The sequence below is a fragment of the Plodia interpunctella genome, chromosome 13 (assembly GCF_027563975.2).
Source record: "Plodia interpunctella isolate USDA-ARS_2022_Savannah chromosome 13, ilPloInte3.2, whole genome shotgun sequence".
Taxonomy (NCBI): Eukaryota; Metazoa; Arthropoda; class Insecta; order Lepidoptera; family Pyralidae; genus Plodia; species Plodia interpunctella.
In genome coordinates this window covers 39,240-59,562 of record NC_071306.1, presented here as the reverse complement: position 1 = coordinate 59,562, position 20,323 = coordinate 39,240, and the positions used below count along the sequence as shown (strand labels likewise).

The 20,323-nt window shown below is 36.6% G+C and overlaps 1 protein-coding gene across 1 annotated transcript in view; it reads right to left on the bottom strand.

Annotated features, from left to right (window-relative positions):
• Positions 1-20,323, bottom strand: part of LOC128674563 (uncharacterized) — a 49,113-nt gene that overhangs the window by 5,508 nt on the left and 23,282 nt on the right. The window contains exons 21-28 of the mRNA XM_053753203.1: positions 19,951-20,028; positions 18,097-18,187; positions 16,056-16,136; positions 13,983-14,042; positions 13,534-13,635; positions 11,034-11,215; positions 3,289-3,392; positions 693-784 (exon numbers count right to left, since the gene is read on the bottom strand). Of these exons, the coding sequence (XP_053609178.1) occupies positions 693-784; positions 3,289-3,392; positions 11,034-11,215; positions 13,534-13,635; positions 13,983-14,042; positions 16,056-16,136; positions 18,097-18,187; positions 19,951-20,028 (790 nt within the window). The remainder of the gene's footprint in view (positions 1-692; positions 785-3,288; positions 3,393-11,033; positions 11,216-13,533; positions 13,636-13,982; positions 14,043-16,055; positions 16,137-18,096; positions 18,188-19,950; positions 20,029-20,323) is intronic.

Here is a 20,323-nt window from a genome sequence, read left to right as displayed (position 1 = left end):
TAATTTTGAGACACTTCCTACCTCGTAATGTTAAATAAAATATCCTATATAATTATAACTTCGTATATTCAAATAAACGAAAGCAAAGAGAAGTTCATAATTATTGCATTACAATTTGCAGTTAGCACTGCACATGAACGTCATGCTCCTGCCACTGCTAATACTTCATATAATTCTGAGTGAGTTCGAAGTGTAATTATGCTGTTCTTACAATTTCACGCTCATTACTCAGTCGCTGTCATCGCAATGTGTCAATTTACAGTCCCATTTTGCGACGTCTATGTCAAATTTCAGATCTGTTTACTTTTAAATAAAATGGCGATAAAGTACGTTTCCAGTTATGTGTCGAAACTAGTGATATACATTGGTTTTTAAATCGTTGTTGTTAGTGATGTAAAATGCGTGTGAATACTGCGATTTATTTCGAACCAAAATTTGCAATGCAAATGTCTAAACTAATTTTTCACCATATTGTGTATAAATCTGCTTCCTTTCTAGATAATTAATTAGCAACATTCGAGGACACGATGATAAACCACACCCAGTTATTATTGAAGGTGGTTGTGTGTATTTCATTTCACAAGATGAAACACAAACAACGCGGTTATTGCTGGTGTGGAGCCTTGTGTTTTCACAACAATGAGGAATAAAGCTTGAAATAAAACTCATATTTTATAAAGATAAAAGATTACCATGTTCTTTGAGCAGATACGCTCGCACGAGCTGACGCGAGCGCGTGGCGTTGCGCGCGCGAATCACTCGCTTGTCGTCGGCAGCCGACATCCTGTATAACATGCAATTAGTAATGAGATAAAACTCATTGCAATCACTCTCATTCCCTATTCCTGAGTTTCTAAACCCACGTTAGGCCATAAGACTATGAGTTTATATATAGTAATCGCCGAATTTTACTCTTATTTAAGTGAGTCATTTTATTTAATGTAAAGCATTTTATTTACTGTTCCGAAATGGATGGAAATCTTTTAAAGGGATTTATTCAAAGCATTACAATTGAACACCTGTCGAGTGGGAAGACAAACTCGCCAGATTAAAGGCGGTCTCCCGCCCACAGTTCGGAGTTTACAAACGAATTAAAATTACCTAGAAACACATATTACTTACCATACTTCGAAAATATCTGATTACTTCTTCACTAATAGCCACATGTTTTAGCCATTTTTAGATAAAGTGATCTAAGAGAACTATCAAAACATCTTAGCCGTACCTTTCAAACTAGCTGTGAAGGCTAATAAAATAACACACAACTAAATATCTTCTATTGACTTTTAACTATATCGACTATTCCAAATTTCATTGAAATCCGACATTCAGTTTAGTCTTGAAAGCGTGACGTAATATCGGTATGGATTATCTTTATAATTTGAATATCTTTAAAACTAGATAAAAGAGTGAAGCCCTCGTTAGCGCGCGAGCGCGGAGCGAGACGTGTCGGTCAACATGTCCGAACACACTCCATTCCCACGTTTGATTGTACCCCTACTGTTTCATTTTCCTGTGCAATTTCACACATTGATATTGCACTGCAGTGCGATATCAAATAATATCTTTACATATAAGATACACCCTGATTGTAGTTGGTTGTATGAAAAATTATAATGAGACTTCTTAAGCTTCTTTGAAATATGCGACTGAGGGGAGTGTCTCGTGTAATGTATGGTGGTAATGGTAATAGTCATGAATATCTCGTTTTGTTATAATCCTGCAGTTTATGGGATAAAAGAATGACTAAAATGTTATGTGAATATTATGAGCTTGGATAAATAATGTTTGGATCACAAAAACATTACTATTTTATATCCTTACTTCTGTTTATAAAACAGAGAACAAACAAGAATAGCCAAAGGCAAAAAAGCTTCTAAGTTCAAGTTCAAGAAGGAATGCAGTGCATAGTCTGTAGTAGTGTTGAAACAACAATATATCACGATATTATCCGCGCCGAGTTAAGCATATAACAATGGATTTGCTGTCATAAGCTCTGTCACAATATGACGGTATTTTGGGATTAGCTTTATAAATGAAAGGACCGCGATAGGGAAGTAGTCAGCAGAGAATATACAATATGTGCTTTTCATGTGATGAGACGAAGCCTTTACAGATGTAATATTAAGTTCTATTTCATCCTGACAATTTGTTTTCTATTCCGAACATATCATTTAATTCTTACAGACATGCATGTTGTTACCTGATGCTATGTATAGAAATATTTTTATTGATAAAGATAGTTTAACCTTTTAGGAGGCACAGATGGCATTTAACGTCTTATTTAGTTAAATATTATCTACAATAGATACATAGAATATAACGTGTATGTTGTAGTAGATTGTCGGTTGTATATTCCCGTCGCATTCGTGACCAGCTGTAATCTCCTGCGGGAACATCATTAATATCCCTTTATATGAGCCGCGTGAGCGTACACAGACTGGCCGGGGTCACCACACAAGGGTCGGCTTATGAGGGTATGACCAAATCATTGTTATGAATCATATACATTAATTCTGACTCTCAGATTTTCTTCTTACTTTCAACTTAGTTTAAAAACTAGTCAAATCACATATTTCAGCATTAGCTAAAGTCGATAATTTTGGGCGGACAAATAGGTGTTGATTCCATAGTCACACTATAAGGAACAGAAGCGAATGCCCTTAATCAATAATAATTATGGTGTGGCACCCGTCTATAATAGGTATACAATAGCCACTGAACTCTTTCATTTAATTATTCAGAGGTAATTTGTGATTAGTTGCGGCTCATCTCTGTTATCCGTAATTACGAAGAATGCGAGGTTGGTATGGTAGTGTGGTATAGAGTATCCGCCCACCTCACCGCTGTACCGAATCGCCCTGTAACTATTAAGAGGTGGCTGAAGTAATGTTAGGTACAATGGCCGCTGGACCAGACGAGAGGGGACATTTCTATACGAAATCTTTTTGCTAACAGCTAAATTGGCTAACACCACCATCACGACGAAACAAATTTTTCTGTCTGATTTACTATCCTGTCTAACTTGACACAACGTTGATATATCTAGTCTGTGGTTCCAGTAATATTAGCGGCATGTTTTGTTCTCTGACGAGAGCCCCGTAGTCTGATATATTATAGAAGATAAATGCCTTGTGTCGTACATAGTGCTATATAATGTAATGATAAGCAAGAACTGAAACACCATTGGCTTAGGAATGATAGTGTCACGGGAAAGTAAAATTTGACGTGAAAATGTCCCTATGAAAGTTTAATTTCTAAATAAATAGAGTTTGAGAAAAGCCTGACCAGAGCGGCGGCGGCGCGTCCCCGGCCGGCGCTGAGTAGAACACGAGCGGCACGGCGAGCGCCTCCACCCACACGTCCACAATGATCGGCTCCACGTTCTCGATCTGCGACCAATTAACATCTTATAATAAAATTATCGTCGATTTTATCATGTGTAAAACATTTTGTCGCTCAATTGTTCGTATTTGAGACGTTATATCGAAGAACCGCTTTTAATCCTTTTCAACTTTCTTTCAAACTATAACAAGCCGTTTACTAAATCTATTCTCATGTCTGGCGAATAACGTTGCAAATAAGGGCGTCCGGTAATCAAAGCATCATTTTGCAACGTAATACGGAAGTTTCCCACTAATCCACGGCGATACCCACAATAAGGTGTTATCATCAAAGTTCCGAAGACGTGATCTCGGTGCCATTTGTTACCGTTAGCGAGGAAATTAATAAAGCAGTTCATTTGTTATCATCTAACAGGCGCGTGGCTGACGGACGACCGCGCTTCCTCTTCCGTCCGTGACTCTGCCGAAAGCAGACGTGTTATCGTATTTAATTATTGCAAATAAATATCATACGCGCTAATATACATCGTATAGCTGCTAGTGGTCGTGTCAATTTCCTATCAAGACACCTGGCGTACTTAGGCATAATAAAATCAGCACTGCACTGCGGGAGCGCCACGGCAACCTACAGCGAGTGCGGCTACCGCACCCTCACCTCCGCGAGAAGAAACGGCTGCGATTTTTCGTCCCGCTCCTACGCTGCATCGCGCGCCGCGTAGCAACTCAAGCGCGACGTAACACCTGCTACGAGCTGTGCTACGTACGAGGCTACGACGACGCGACGTCATCACCTGCCTACGCGCTGTCTACAAATTACGGTGAGCTGCGCTACGAGTGCTACGACAGTACCCCAGCGGACTGTATCAGATGAGTTGTTTTTGTATTGCTACTTGTTGACGGGAAGGTGAGCGCTATTGGCAGACAACGAGTTCTTTTTAAAATATCATTCTACCAGATTCTACTTTGTGTCTATTTGACTTGCATGTCAGCTATGAATACCTCGATTGAAAAATCGTCTTCTGAACCCGACTTACATGTTACACCGCCGAATTTTGTTGTTAGTCGTAAAAAGAGGGCTAGAACGGATGACTATATAACTGTACCTGAATTTACCTCCTGTAAGGATGACATCATGAAGTCAATGACAGCACTTTTTGCTGCTTCCGATAAGAAGATGAACGAAATGTTAGTGAGTATTAAGGATGTTCAGGGTACTAACCGCGGCATTTTGGACTCAGTTTCCCTATTAGCGGAGCAAAATGAACAGTTAAGAAAAGAAATTGAATCACTAAAACTTCAGGGTAGAGAGGATAGGGAATATATTGCTATACTTGAAAACAAAATTGAGGACCTTCAAATGTCAAATCGTAAACAGAACTTGGAATTGAAAAATGTTCCTCGAAAAGAAAATGAATCGAAGGAGGACTTGGTAGAAATGGTTATCAACTTATCAAAAACTATTGGATGTGAAGTTTCAAAAAAAGACATAAGTGATATTTACAGAGTACGTGGTAAGAAAGATGCTCCCAAGAACTTACCAATTGTGATCGAAACAACGTCAACTTTTGTGAAGACCGACATTATGAGGATGGCGAAAAACTTTAATATAAGAAATAAAACGAAACTCACCGCTAAGCATTTGGGTTTCCGAAAAGATGAGGAAGTCCCTATCTTTATTTCCGAAAATCTGACGAGTAAAGGATCGCGATTACACTTTTTGGCGCGGGACCTAGTGAAGAGTAAAAACTATAAATTTTGTTGGACAGCGTATGGTAAAGTCTACGTCAGAAGAACTGAAAACTCTCCTATCATCATCATAAAGTCGGAAGCTCAATGTCAGGATCTTATGAATGCCACGTGACTAGTACTTATTTTTATTCTATGCTTATTTTGTTCTATTTTTATAATATTTAAATACACTTTTGATTCTGTTTTTAAAAGTAACATGCACACCCACACATACAACATACACACTTGCAACTCTGGTAAATACTATGTAGCACTTGCCACCACTAAAAATACGTCTCAATTACAATTTTTTGAATTTGCTTTGAAATTGATATTTTTTTCTGAGAACAGTCGCTTGAAAATAAAACTGATCTTGGTTAAGTATGGGCTTATTTCATATACTTTTTGTTATGGATAATCGGCTTAATACTATTTCAGATTTGGACAGTCTTGAATTTCCACCTGCTATAAATTGTAACGTCGAAGAATTTCACAATCACTTTCAAATTAAACGTAATGATTTCACTATTATCTCTCAAAATATCCGTAGTGTTTATAGTAATCTCGATGACTTTATCACTAATCTAACTCCTCTTAAATTTACACCAGACGTCATTATTCTCACAGAGTGCAGATTACAACGTGAAGTACCGATTCCAAAGGTAAATAATTATTCTGGAGAACATACTACTGCTTACATTAATCAAAACGACGGTGTAGTTGCATATACAAAAGACTCACTAAAAATGAAAGTCAGAGAAGTGAACTTACAGGACGCATCTTGTTTGCAAATCGACTATCAAAATCATATTGTCCTTGGAGTTTATAGATCTCCGTCAGTTATCAACGCTACACCATTTATTGATTCACTTAGCTCGCATTTGGAAACTATAAAAAGTAACAAAACTATTGTTGTAACTGGTGATATAAACATAGATCTAATAGAACAGGTAAATGAACCTGCTTACAAGCGAAATAATAGACATAATTACCTAAATATGCTTGCTTCTTTTGGTATAACTATGGGTCACAATTTGCCTACTAGACTTGAAGGTTGTCTCGATCACTTCATGATTAAATTAAATAACAATAGTAGTACAACAGCGCAAATTGCGGTCCTAAACACCTCTATAACTGATCATGTAATGATCGCTTTGGCTTTGTCACATATAAAAACGAATACGGTAGCTCCTACAGTTAGAAAGGTTATTGACTATAATGAAGCCCTACAAAGCCTAAAAAAGAAAGACCTTTCCAAACTCTTACTTTGTACTAATCCTAATTTGCTATTGAATCAACTTATTAAATCAATCTCTGACTCATTATTAGAAAATACAAAAACATCCCATATCCCTAAAAGTAAACGTATTCTTAAGCCCTGGATAACACCAGGTGTGCTTCGCTGCATAAGAAATAGGAACAAAATGCAACTAAAAGTTCGAAAAAATCCCAATGACGTAACACTAGCAATCATCTTCAGACGCTACAGAAATTTTTGCAACCAACTAATAAAAAAACTTAAAAGGACATACGAGAGAAACTTATTACATTCATCCGCTAAAAATCCTAAAAACCTATGGAAAAATATAGCTGAGATTACTAATCATAAACAAAACAAATCAGACAACACACATTTACTCAGCATATAACAAGGACCTAAGGAATCAGTCGACTATATTAATAAACATTTCGCTAATATTGGAAAAGAATTGGCTTCTAGAATATCTCAAACGTCCAATAGCACAGTAGACAGAGGATCGGTTTTAACACACTTTAGTCAACCTAACTCGTTTGTGTTGATGGATGCAGATACAGAGGAGGTTGAAAGTATTCTCATGAGTCTAAAATCCTCGAGTGCTCCTGGGTGGGACTCCATACCTACTCACTTTTTGAAACTAGCAAAAAATGAGATAGTACCAGTCTTGACACACATTATTAATCAGTGCTTTGCGGTTGGAGTTTTTCCTGATTCTCTCAAAAAAGCTATCGTAACTCCAGTGTTCAAGAGTGGCGACAGAGACAGTATTAGTAACTATAGGCCAATTTCAGTTTTAAGCGTATTTTCTAAAGTCATTGAAAAAATTATGAATAAGCGACTTGTTAGCTATCTTAATAAATACAATATTATATCTGAACGGCAATTTGGATTTAGACAAAATAAATCGACCGAAGATGCCATTTTAACCTTGTCAACGACTTTAGTAGAACAATTAGATAAAGGCAACAAATGCCTTACGGCATTTTTAGACTTGAAAAACGCATTTGATACTGTCTCTGTCCCCATACTTTTACAAAAACTGGAACAAATTGGCATTAGAGGAATCCCTCTAAAACTATTTACAGATTATCTAACTAAACGAAGCCAATGTGTTAAAGTTGGGTTGCACATTAGTGAATCCTCCAGTATTGACTTTGGAGTTCCACAGGGGAGTGTACTTGGACCCACGCTTTTCCTAATCTATATCAACGACTTACTCAACCTTCAATTGACAAATGCCAACATTATTTCATACGCCGATGACACCGCAATCATCTTTTCTGGCAAAACATGGCAATCGGTATCTGTCGATACTCATAAAGGTCTGACAAATGTTGACACATGGCTGAAACAAAACTTATTAACTCTAAATTCTCTTAAAACTAAGTACATGTGTTACACTATTAACAAATCTACTCAACCCCCGCAAGACTTTAGTATAAGCATTCATCACCCTAACTGCACTGATTCCAACATTTTCTCTTGTACGTGTCCTAAAATAGAAAAAACATCTTCTATCAAATATCTCGGTGTGATGTTGGATCAACATCTGACTTGGCATTCACATATAGAAACAACCGCAGGTAGACTACGTAGACTAATTTGGATATTTGTTAAGCTTCGCCATGTTGCATCCAAAAGTCTTCTCAATACGATTTACATAGCTCTTGCTCAATCGGTACTTACATACTGTATTACCGTTTGGGGAGGTGCCACTAAAACAAAATTCTTAGACGTTGAAATAGCCCAAAGGGCCCTGTTAAAGGTGGCTTACTTTAAACCTAAAATGCATCCTACCACAAAACTATACTTGGATTGTAACCTACTGACTGTGCGTAAACTTTACATCCTTCATTCAATTCTAAAACTTCACAAAACACTGACTCCCAATCCATCATATCTATTAAAACGAAGAAAAGTGGCCATAGTGACTACTGGTACGGGCGTCAGGACAGTGTTTGCAAGTAGACAGTATAACAATGAATCAAAACGTATATATAATTTAGTCAATAAAGAAATAGACTTTTATTTGTTACCTAAATTTACTTGTAAGAAACTGATAACTGCTTGGTTGAAGGAAAAGGACTACGAGGAGATCGAAAAATTATTTGAACGTGTTGTGTAATAGGTTTTTGTTAATCTTACTTCCTCTCCTTCTTCTTTGCATGTTCGACTTTCTTTAACTTATTTTTGTCAAAACATTTATTTCGTTAATAGGTACTTTACTATTACTGGCTATGGAAGAGCGTGACCTCCTGATACAGGTGTTTTTCACTTAATAGGAGGTCACAATAACATGTAATTGATGTACCAATTTTGTTAAAGAAATAAACATTTTTCATTTTTTCATTTTTTTTCATCAACAAGCTGAGAGCCCACTGCGGTCGAAGCTACTAAACATTTTGAGGTCTGCTGTTTGCGCTAGGCATCGATTTTACCTATTTGCTTTGATTTGTATTTCAATAGGTTAAAATTAATTTGGGTTCCTTAAATAAAGCAATAGTAACTTAAACTAACACAAGGCATTTATGGTAAGGGTAAATCATTTTACGTCAAATTGTCAGATACAACAGAACGTGATAACTGACCTGAGGGTGAGACGCAGCTAACCAATCACATTGCGGTGTGGTTGTCGTTGCGTCACAATGGCGCACTGTGATTGGTTAGAGTTGGCTGCGTCTCTCTGCGAGTCGATTCGGTGGTGAGAAGTAAAATGCAAACCCACACATAGCCCTCTGGTTTTCTTCTGCCATAAATATATATTTTCGTGATATTATTTCACAGCTTGTCATTATTCAAATTGAAATATGACTTACATTTTTGCTGCTCGCCGAGATGTGCGAATTTCGCATAACAATCGTAGCGGAGAAAATTCAGCTCCCATAAACCAAAGTAATGGAACGCTCACATTGATATCAAAATAAAATAACCCCAAACGGTTTCCAGCTACACTGACGGACGTCAATGATTCGCAGTCACAACCTGTTCCCACATTATGGTGCGTACATGTACTGGGTATACATTTGAATACAAAACAATACAGCATTCGATATTGACAAAATATCTAACAGAGGAAATAGAGATATAAGTGAAAAATGTTTATGTCGTGGAATACCTACCTACTCCCAATATAAGCCGGCATTATCTCTTGACGTTAAGCCCTTATATTTGCACATATTTTTGAACGCTTATAAGCCAGCTCCTACTTTGTTTTTTACTTGAATGTATCTCAAACGTCCATAATATAAAAACTAGTTAAGTGCGAGTCGGGTCTCGCGCAATGTATGTGGTAGAAGCCATATCCTGGACAGGTATGTTCAATGACGTAAACGTAAATTACCTATACTTATAGATTTACATATCCTACATTTTAGTATAATAGATCAATCATAACAAAACAAAATTGCTTTTCAATATTTTTTCTTATTCTTCTTCTATGCATAATGTTTTATAATTCTATACGAAACTCGCTTTATGGTAGCAATTCGAACATTTATTAAAAGAAAATTGAAATACTGTGGGTAAATATTTCTTGGCAGGAGTTCACACAGGCACAGCCGAGCGCCGCGCGCCGGCTCCGCGGGGACGAGGGGCACATCTGAACACACCGGCCATAACTTTCCGTCCCCTTCGCTGAGCTTGATGGCTACACGTAACATACACAGTGACTGCGGCTGTTGGCTATTCCTGTTGCACCCCAAAACACACTCCACAGCATCAGCAATTTATCAATGTTTACTGACAATTGGAAACATTTTACTCGTAGTATACGTAATAGTAAAACTATTCTTAATAACACGGTTTCAGTTAACTTATGTTTGGTTGAAAGGTACCATAATATATTGACATTAGCGAGATGGACTACAATTTATTAGATATCAATACTTTCCATTTTTGGCCCTCACTGTTGGATAATAGGAAAGTTCTAATTGTAAAGTAATTACCTAAAGGTGGTTTAAAATTATCATTTTTGGGGAGAGAGACCTCTTACAGACAGCGCAGCAGCAAAGGGAATAAACGACGACCGTCATTAACATATCGTGGTTTATTCGTACGCGAGGTAACGTTGCGGAAAATTCACATTTTTTTTTCTAGTCAGCTGAAATTTGACACGAACATATTGGTTTTATGGATATGAGTGACGATATGGAATACAAAAGAGCATTAAGGGGAACCTTGTTCCGCTAACCACGAGTATTTTAAACAAATAATTATACTTGCTAATCAGAAATGATAGGCATTTTAATGTCGGTTCCTCAACATCAGCAAACAGTTCGCCAAAACTTAACGATTTCGACTCACATTGATGGTTTTATCACTCAAAAAGCTCACATACAAACTACGCAACATAGAATACGTTCATTCAATCAGCACGTATCTGACACATTTGTCTAAGTTCGCCGATAGTGCGGAGTCAGCATAAAAATAGCCGGACAAAATGTTGATTTGAATAGATCGAGATTCACAAGTCAAAATAACTTGCAATAAATCAATGGGATCACTTGTGTCCGGAAAAAGAAAACATTGAATAAAAAAAAACTATATCTTAAGACGCGTAAGAGGAACAAATATTCTTCTATACTAATTAGAGGTGAGGCGATGATACATTTATTTTAAATTATCTGATTTGGTTAATAGTTTTATTTTGCTGGTCCACTTGGTCAATAGCTATGACTTTCATTAAGGAGAAATCTAGGCAATACCTGCACAAGCAGCTGGTCGTGGTAGAGCCCCGCGCAGTCAGCGTACACATCCACCGCGACGCGGGCGACGCTGGCCGGCTCCGCCCCTGCGCGCGCGCACCGCCCCGGCGCCAGCTGCCCCCGCGCGGGGAGCACCTCCATCGCCACGCCCGGGTCGCGCATGTTCGCTGCCCATTTGTCCGCTAGAAAAGTGGTATATTGTCAGGATATCACTGGGATAAACACTATTTCGGTCTGTCCCTTGCATCTACTTGAATTAGTGTCGAACGTGTCCCAGTCCCAGTACTTCATAAGGAATGCAAAAATATTGGAGACAATGATATAGTATCACCTTCAGTAAAATTTATATAGAAAGTGAACGTCATCATTGTTATCGTACGTACGTAAGACTGTTTATTCATTTTCCTTCAAATTTTGCCCACAGGTGCTCAAAATAAGATAAGTAATATAAAGGCCGAATATGATCCTTCAGGACAGCGCTCGTCACTTTTAATGTATACTACTTAGGAAAAACAAAACGTAACAATTCAACGTGACATTAAGGAATTTGATTTATTTATAGTTACACAGATTTGTAAATACATTATTACATTAATACAAAGCGAATGTTCTCTTGCAATACTCACAAGAAGCTAGTCTTTTTTTTCTAAAATGTAACTACGGCGTTGAAGCAAATTATTAAGTAAGAGGATCTACCGGCAATGGTCTGGTGTTAGGAACCGCAATCGCCGCGTCTTCTGTGATAATTGCGTTTGCCGGCGACTCGTTATCGTTATGTTAATATTCAATTTCTCTAAATATCCGCTTCACAGGCGCGCTCTATCAACGCTTTTAATTACTTCAGCATTATTTGTTTCTCGACTAAAATGTGTCTATTTGAAATATTCGGGTCTCTATTGGTTCCCCTAATTTTTTGTATTACTAATTTAGGTTGGTACACAAACTTTTTGCTTAAAATTCTTTCGTACATTTTTATTATTCTTAATTTAGTATAGCCTATTTTTGATTCCCCTAACATTTTACCGCCGTTCTTTTACTTCCTAAATTAGTCGGTAGTCGAAATAATTTATTACTTCCAATATTCATAATGGTTTAATTATGTTTCTCACTAAACAATTAAGTACAAAAGTATAACGCCTAATCTTTATTGTGCAATAATCTGTATTTACATCATGCAGTAAGTATAGGCTCTTCCCAAGTTAACCTAACTTTTTGGACACATATCCAAACCTAACCATCTTAACTTTTGTTGGCATAGTTTGAAGTGTGTTCACAATACTGACCTAATCTGACCGACACAGCTAGGTTTGTTATCTACTTATGTTTTTTTATTGCGGAGGCTATTAAACTGTTATAGTACATTTTGGAATTATTATTAAATACATACATTTGAGAGAATATTGTCTCAATTATTATTAAACTAGGTTACTGTTAAGTCTAAAAAAATGAATTCCAAACGATTTTAGGATGTCTTACAATAGAGATTCTAAAATTATTACTAACACTTACAAGGCTAAATTATAAAAGTGCAGAAAAATCTAGACTAGATAATAATTGCGCGTTGTAAGTTTAGACCAATACGGTTTGACGAAGTGAAATTAGAAACAATAATTTTAAACGAATCAAAGGGCACCCGAATTATTCCCTTTAATGCACCTGGCTAAAGCACCCAGTTTATTTAACGTAAACACTAAATATAATAATTTCGTATAGGTATGGTTTAGTTCTCAATGCAATGCAGAACGCTAAACATATTCATATGAATGAAAAAGTGAAGACATAGCGGCGCCACTAAATTATTTCTACAAAGTGTATGTCAGTATTGTCTCTGCGGTATTAATTTAATTTTTTTTTTAGTAGCCTATAGTGTTCCACAGCTGGGCTAAAGCTTTTCCACTACTTAGCCATCACAATGTTTCATAGAGTTTCCTACATCAAGAGACATTGGAATATTTTGAAATCTGATATGAACATGACTAGTATAGTACAAAATACAATCAACATATTTATTACTTAAAAGATCAGAACATTATCAATAATGAATTGTGATTATAGAATCCACAGAGACCAGAGAGTTTTGAAATCAGTTTTAATTAGTATCTCAGCGGGCGTCGGAACTCCAAACTCGCGTTAGAAGCCGGGGCTTCATAAATTGACTATTTATTTTGCATAATTGTCGGCCCCCAGTCTCCACCGATCATGGACTGTCCCTATTGCCAGCAATCTAATTAAAGCTACAGTGACAAATGTACAAATTACAGTAAATTTAATTATACATTCACATTTTTTAAGAGAACAGATCAATTTTAAACCTTTAAACGAGATTTTTCTTTTAATCGATCAAAAAGCAAAATAGTATTACTTTCAAACCAATGATAAGAGTATGAGTCCCATTGTTGAACATTCATTTAGCAATATCTTTTGATAATGATATTTTTGATTGAAACTGGTGTTGTAATAACACAGGCTGAACTACAACATGCAGTACAGCTGGCGTCACCTGCGAGCGTGGTGACGCGCTGTCTCGGCCAGCGGCGCACGCGCGCCGTCCAGCGCGCCGGCAGCGCCGACACGTTGCTCAGCACCAACGTGCGCCGGCGCACTGATGTAACATATTGTAACTTAGATGCTGTTTTGCTGACAAAATGTAAAGTTACCTATAAAGTTATTCAATCTTGCACCAGCCGCTGAATTCCACAACTTCTCTTCCATTGTACTCGCGGTAAGAAGAAATTCCACAACTCAAATATTTCGGTTGGCACTCAACTACACTCCATACTTTACGTAACTTGCCCTTACTATGGAATGAACCTTCCCTCAGCAATATTCCCTAATAGATACATAAAAGCCTACAAAAAAAAAGTCTATCGCTTTTTTACATTTAGTTTTCCCTATTGTAGTAACTATACTGTATTATAATAGATATTATTAATAACAAACATGATATACCAGTATGAAGCGGTAGTTGAGAAAATTGTAAACACAATGGTACACGCGGCAGGCGACACGCTGAAACAAGGATATTATTAAAAATTGTTTACTAACTTTAATTTAAAATCTGTTTATAAAGAATCATTACTTTGTATGTTCTCCTAGACTCAGCATTTTCAAATTGTAACCTATATTATATTCAAATAATAAAATATTTTATTATATTATTATTTTTATTGGTTATTATATATTAATATAAAATTTAAATTAATATGAAATTATTCTATTGTCAGTATGTTCCTTGTGATTTGTAAGTTATTTAGAAGAATAACCCTTTTAACAAATATTAAAGTATTATTTTTCATCGTTCTCTGGGTATTATCATCCATATAATATATTGGATTGTCTCGCATTTAATGCCTAATATTGCGTTCCGGACTTGATATATATTCGGCCATTGTTATCGCGTGATCTGTGGCTCGCTGGCACGTGCCTTGTGAAAAAAGAGTTGACTTTGCCCTTTTGAGCGTGATTCAGGTTAGACGAGAATGTATTTAGTATGTAGTATATATATACATAAAAAATGCGCAAAATCAGGATAACGTATCATCAAAATAAAAACAATTAAAATAAATGTTTGAGAAGAATATCAGATATCAACTAGACACAAAATGCAATGAAATTTAATGAACTTTGAATGCAATAAAAGAAATGAAATTAAATTAAAGAATGGTTAGATTATATTATTAAATAGCGACACGACATCTTTAAAGCCAATCATTTTTAAACTAGAAATATATAAGTAACATCAGGCAAACATTTATCGTTGTAAAAACGTAATTCGACGGCTCCTCCGTATGTATAGCATCGCATTTAGCGACAAATGTCGCGGTAGCTAACAGTTTGTGTAACATATTTACAGAAGCTGTACTGGTTGCATGTGAATTATATGTATACTTATATAGCCAACAGAACGTATTGGAAGTATTCAAAGATGCCGTTGGTTGGTATCGTTAGGAAAAAAACACTTGTTATATTTCCAAAAGAAATCAAATAAGATATCCTTTGTATTACTTTAAAATTACTACTAATAGAACTTTGTAATGTAAATAAAATTGTGACGAATAGAGTTTTGTGACGTAAATAAAATGGAGCACGTATCGCATTTTATTTCGGGCACACAACAATTATCGTACAGATATTGTCAAGTTTCGTAAATTGTTTTCAAAATTATTTTATACAATTTTCTAAGAAATAATTCGTTGGATGTTATAGGGAAATATTAAAATTTATTAATGTCTTCACGTTACATTTTCAAGCTAAATTTCCAGCGCTCGCTATTCTAACAAGAGACTTACGTTTTCAGCAAAATTGCGCTTGCAAAATATTGAAGTTGGGTGTAACGGTGCATCCATTCTCGCTCTACTGACATAGTTTACGAGATATCCGAGAGAGACTGATTATAGTGAAATATACTGTGTTTGGATCCCCGGGGTAAAATATACTGGGGTCACAGATACCAGTCTTTATATTCAACGATAATATACTGAAATATAAGGCAGAGGTATGGTTTTGCACCTGACTAGATGAATTGATGAAAAGTGGGGGCTTTAACCAAATGGTACCCTAGGTATGGAAGTCGGAACCTCGGACGTCCAGCGGCTAAATGGGGCGACGATGTAAAGCAAATTCTTGACAACCTCTGGTTAAGGATGGATGAGGACGGAGAAGGTTGATCCCTGCACTTGGTTATTGAGGGCTGAATGATGATGATAGTTATGTAGGTTTGTTGTCACTAGCACACGTTGTGATTATTTCGTTTAAGTATAGTGTGTGTACTGGTTTGTCCTTCTTTCATGTCAAAACGGAGGATCCAATTGAGGTTATTTTTGGTGAAGAGCTGCAGAGAACAATAGGCATTTTATTTGATAGCAAATTTTTATGTTTGGTGGTTCTTAGATATGTTTGATCAAAATCGGTTCAGCTGTTCAAAAGTTGTAGCGAAATGAATATGGAAAGTCGGGGGTTTTTTAATTTGTGTAACAAATAAACTTGTTGAATAAATGATTTGATCCCAAATGAATGACTCACGGAAGCGGCCGGCGTCGGGCGAGGCGGGCGAGTTTCGCGCCGAGCGCTGCGACGCGGAGCAGCGGCAAGCGAACACCCTCTCTGTTACAAATTAAACTGTTTGAAAACTTTATAATTGACAAAATAAATATAGTCTATCTCTATGAAATCTCTAATAATATGCCTACATGTTTTAACCTATCCCCACATTGCGGAGGCTATAAATATTTAGTATTTTTTTCTTGTAACCTGTAGCTATGCCTCTCTGTTAGGCAAAGGCCTCCCCTTCCTTCTTTCAAAAATCTATATTGACTGCAGTATGATGCCAACCCCGAGCAACTATTTTTTCAAAAACTAAAAGCTTCGAAGACTCTAAATGAAATCGATGCAAATATACAGAAAAACATATAGCGTAGGTAGTAAACAATACATCAAAGGAGTACAGGATTCCATCAATCAGCGCATTTTTGCGCCGATCCATCTATGTCGCACATTGCCGCAAACTTCCCAAGACAAATGGCACTCGACTAGATTACGACTGGATGTGGACAGATCAACTAGTGTATGCTGGTGCCATGCCTTGCCGACGTTAAATTTATTTACTTACATACATTACTAAGAATATGTCTCAAAAAATCCTCGAATTGATGCCGTCAGAAGCGAAGACAATCTAAATTTGTATTGGAAATATTTGTCTTAGTTAATGTTTCCGTTTTGTTTTGTCTACTCCGTTACGAATTGACTTAAAACTTTTGCTGACGATAAACCAGACACAAAAAAAAAATAATGTTACAAGTGCTGCAGTCGTTGGTAACGACGACTGCACCTGGAATATTCTTTCATTTCCAATTTATAGGTAGTATTTGAATGTTTTCGAACAGGAAGTTGTTTTTATTTAACGTTTCAGAAAACTGCCCTTTTAGATTCGAATGGAATAATTTCTCGGTTAATCCCATCCGAAATCTCAAGGAAAATGAAACTCCATGAAATATGTCAAGAGCTAATCAGTTTTACGCTTGGAGCGTGACGAGTCTGCAATGCGAGCTGCGCCAGTCCAGGTCGGTGACGGCCCCGGCGCGCGGACGTGCGCTGAATGCTGATGGCCATTTTAGATACAATTTTATAGCTCAATTGTTTAAATGCTGTCACTAACAGACTGTAGTAAAGTAGCGATCAAGCTATAAGTAGAAATGTTTACGGCTTTCGATATAAATAACCATCTGATATGTGTCCAGTGGATCGTTTCTAGAACAAAATGACTTTGGAAATAGGTTAATAGAACATTAAATTGTGTTGGGGAAAATCTATCAATGTTTTATTTCAAGAAGTGAATAATATTAAAAAAATATATATTTGATGGCCGTATTGGCCGTAGAGGAATGATAGCCGTAATATACCCGTACATACAACCACACATCAAAAACGCCATATAATGAAGAAAAGTTATTAAAATAGCGAACCTCAACGACTGAGAAACAACCGGGAAAACGCTCAGATGAGAGAGAGACAACAAGTTATTAAAATGTCCCCAGAATTTTGAGATTTGTATACTAAACGAAATATTTGGCCAGACCTATATGGCCATTTATTAACGTTTTAATTAATTGAAATGCGCAAAGTTGTTCTCCGCTAAGTTTCGCGAGCGCCGCAGTGGAGATCTACTTCAACATTATGCGTATCTATGCTGGACTTGCAACTTTCTGTAAATTAGCTTCAATTTTACCAAATTTGGTGGTTCACGATAACAAATTTAGTCATACTCATACATAATATTACTTGCAAATTGCAGAAGGTTACAAAAGAGGAATTTTTTAATATCATATTTCTTCACAAAACATAATAAATATATAATTATGAAAAAAATTAAAAATATAATTTTTCAATAAAAAGTTTGACAGTTCAATTAATATTTTTTTCAATTACTTAATAAATTAAGCAGAGATTGATAAGTATTGGAATGTTTCCAACATTTCTAAGGACACTGTTGCTATTAATCAAGCAAAGTTCAGCTATCTGTGCGTGTATCTGTGTAGTAACAGGACACGAAATATCCCCCACTTACTTATATATTCGACTTGCTCTCGCTCGAACGCCAGGAATATGTCCTCGCTGCCAGCGAGCGGGTTGTCGGTCAAGGCCGGCGCCGTCTCCTTCTGCAACCATACACCATATCTATACTTCCCTATAAACCCTTTCAAAAAGCTAGGCATTTGACGGAGCCCTAAATGAAAACTTGTTCTATTTGTACTAACGTAAATAATGTTTTTTGTTTGTTTGTTGTTTTTTAATTTTATAGTTTTAAATAATTTGCAAAATCAGAGTCTATGAGGTTACTGTTATAATTATACGTCAAAGAGAGGCTCGCTCTTCGTGCTTCGACTTGTTGATATGAATTAATTTATGAAATTCATTCTCGGAGAGTCGTTTATTTTATTAGCAGTTTTCATGAAACATTGAGCTGAGTGGACTCAAAATATATTTGCTTTACTGACATCTGAACAGAATATCTCTGTAACTGTCTGGCGACCGTCCAAGAGGCAGTGTTTAACTAACTTTCATTTTCATTTTTGTAATATTTTCAGAAAGGAAAATACATTATTCGTTTATAAAATTCCTACTGTAACTGCTCTACTGAGGACAGTAGTTACGTTACTATAACAGTTTTAGGTTTACGTGCACGTTGGAAGTTAATATTTACCTAATTCTTACATAAACAAATGTGGATATTCGTAATTTTGATTTTGTTATATATCCCTTAAATCGTTATTTCCAGATTCTTGTTAGGTTCAATTCGACTACAAATAACAAACCTACTGAAACTTTCCATGAATAAAACAATAGGAATTTATTTCCCGCAGCAATAACCGCAACTCATGTTGTTGTTGTAGCTGGCTCCAGCTCGCTAGTGTGGGGCCGGCTTTCGGTTCCGGTTCAGTTACAACTTATTAATATAGCTTATTATTACCTAGCAGTATTTAATGTTAGCATTCATAGAAGTCTATCAAACACTTATTTTACCTACTTCATTACAAGTTTTTGAAAGCAGTTCATGCATGGTTTCGTAGCGCTAATATAAACTTATTTTTTTCTTGGAGATGTGTTAGTAATTCTTAACTTTTTTTGGAACGAAGTAAATTACGTTTGGTTCCATATTGAGACTTAAACGGTTTTGGTGAACCACATATGGAACACTATCACATTGTCTGCGAGCTGCGCCGCGCGGCTACACGCGAGGTTTCTGTCCGCCATTGTGCAGCGAGCGAGCTTCGTGCTAGACGCGGCCATTGTTGTGCGAGGACGGATGTAACATACTTCTCTTTTGACAATGATACCATTCTCAAATGAACTGAATAAAAACAGTTGTGTGTCTCAATGTCACATTATGTAGCTTTATTGTACTAACATCAAGTTTATCAACCACACTATTTTTTGTAGATTACGGATAGTGTCATTATTTGATTTGTGTATAAAATGACGTCTATATCTGATCCTAGTTTATTTTAAGGCGTATCGAAATCTTATTTGTAGACTAAGCTTCATTCAATTTCTACTAGATCAAAGAGGTCATTCCCTCAAACACTAAAAAGAGCGTTACATACTTTAACGGTCGTGATATACCTAAGTTGAAATCTTTACCCATTGTTGGTTACTTAGCGAAATTAATAAAACCTTTTATATCTTTATATAGCATAAGCCCTAATTGAAAAGATTCTCCCGTGGATATTGTACGAGGCGAGTTGGAGAGACATAGTCTTGGCAGGTACTAGGAAAAAATAGCATTCCCGAGGAGGCAGGCGGCCGGTTGGTAATTCACAGCCGAATCCAAAATTTTAAGGTAATTTTTTACGCTCATCCTACATTTAGTCAGGAACATGAGGAGTGATAGACAGTTGAGAATAAGGTTCTTGAAACTGACCTGCGTCTGTCGCACGAGCACGGTGGTGTCGGGCTCCGGGCCTCCGCCCAGCGGCAGTTCCACTGTTACCTCCACGCCCTGACACATCATCAACATTATCATCTGCCTAACTGCTGCACTCTAAACTTTTCTATATATTCTAATGATTGTGAATTATACCTTATCTTCCGGATTCAACACATATAAGTTGCCTTGTTGGTTATTACAACCTATCTTGAATACTTAATAATATAAGTAGTGACAAGAGAAATCAATAAACTAAAGGCATCTGATAGAAAGGAATCGGAAACAAAACGAAAAAGATATTACGATAGCTTCAGCTGCGATGATGCAGGAACAGGGGATGATGTTCACAGCAGGCAGGTAACAACAA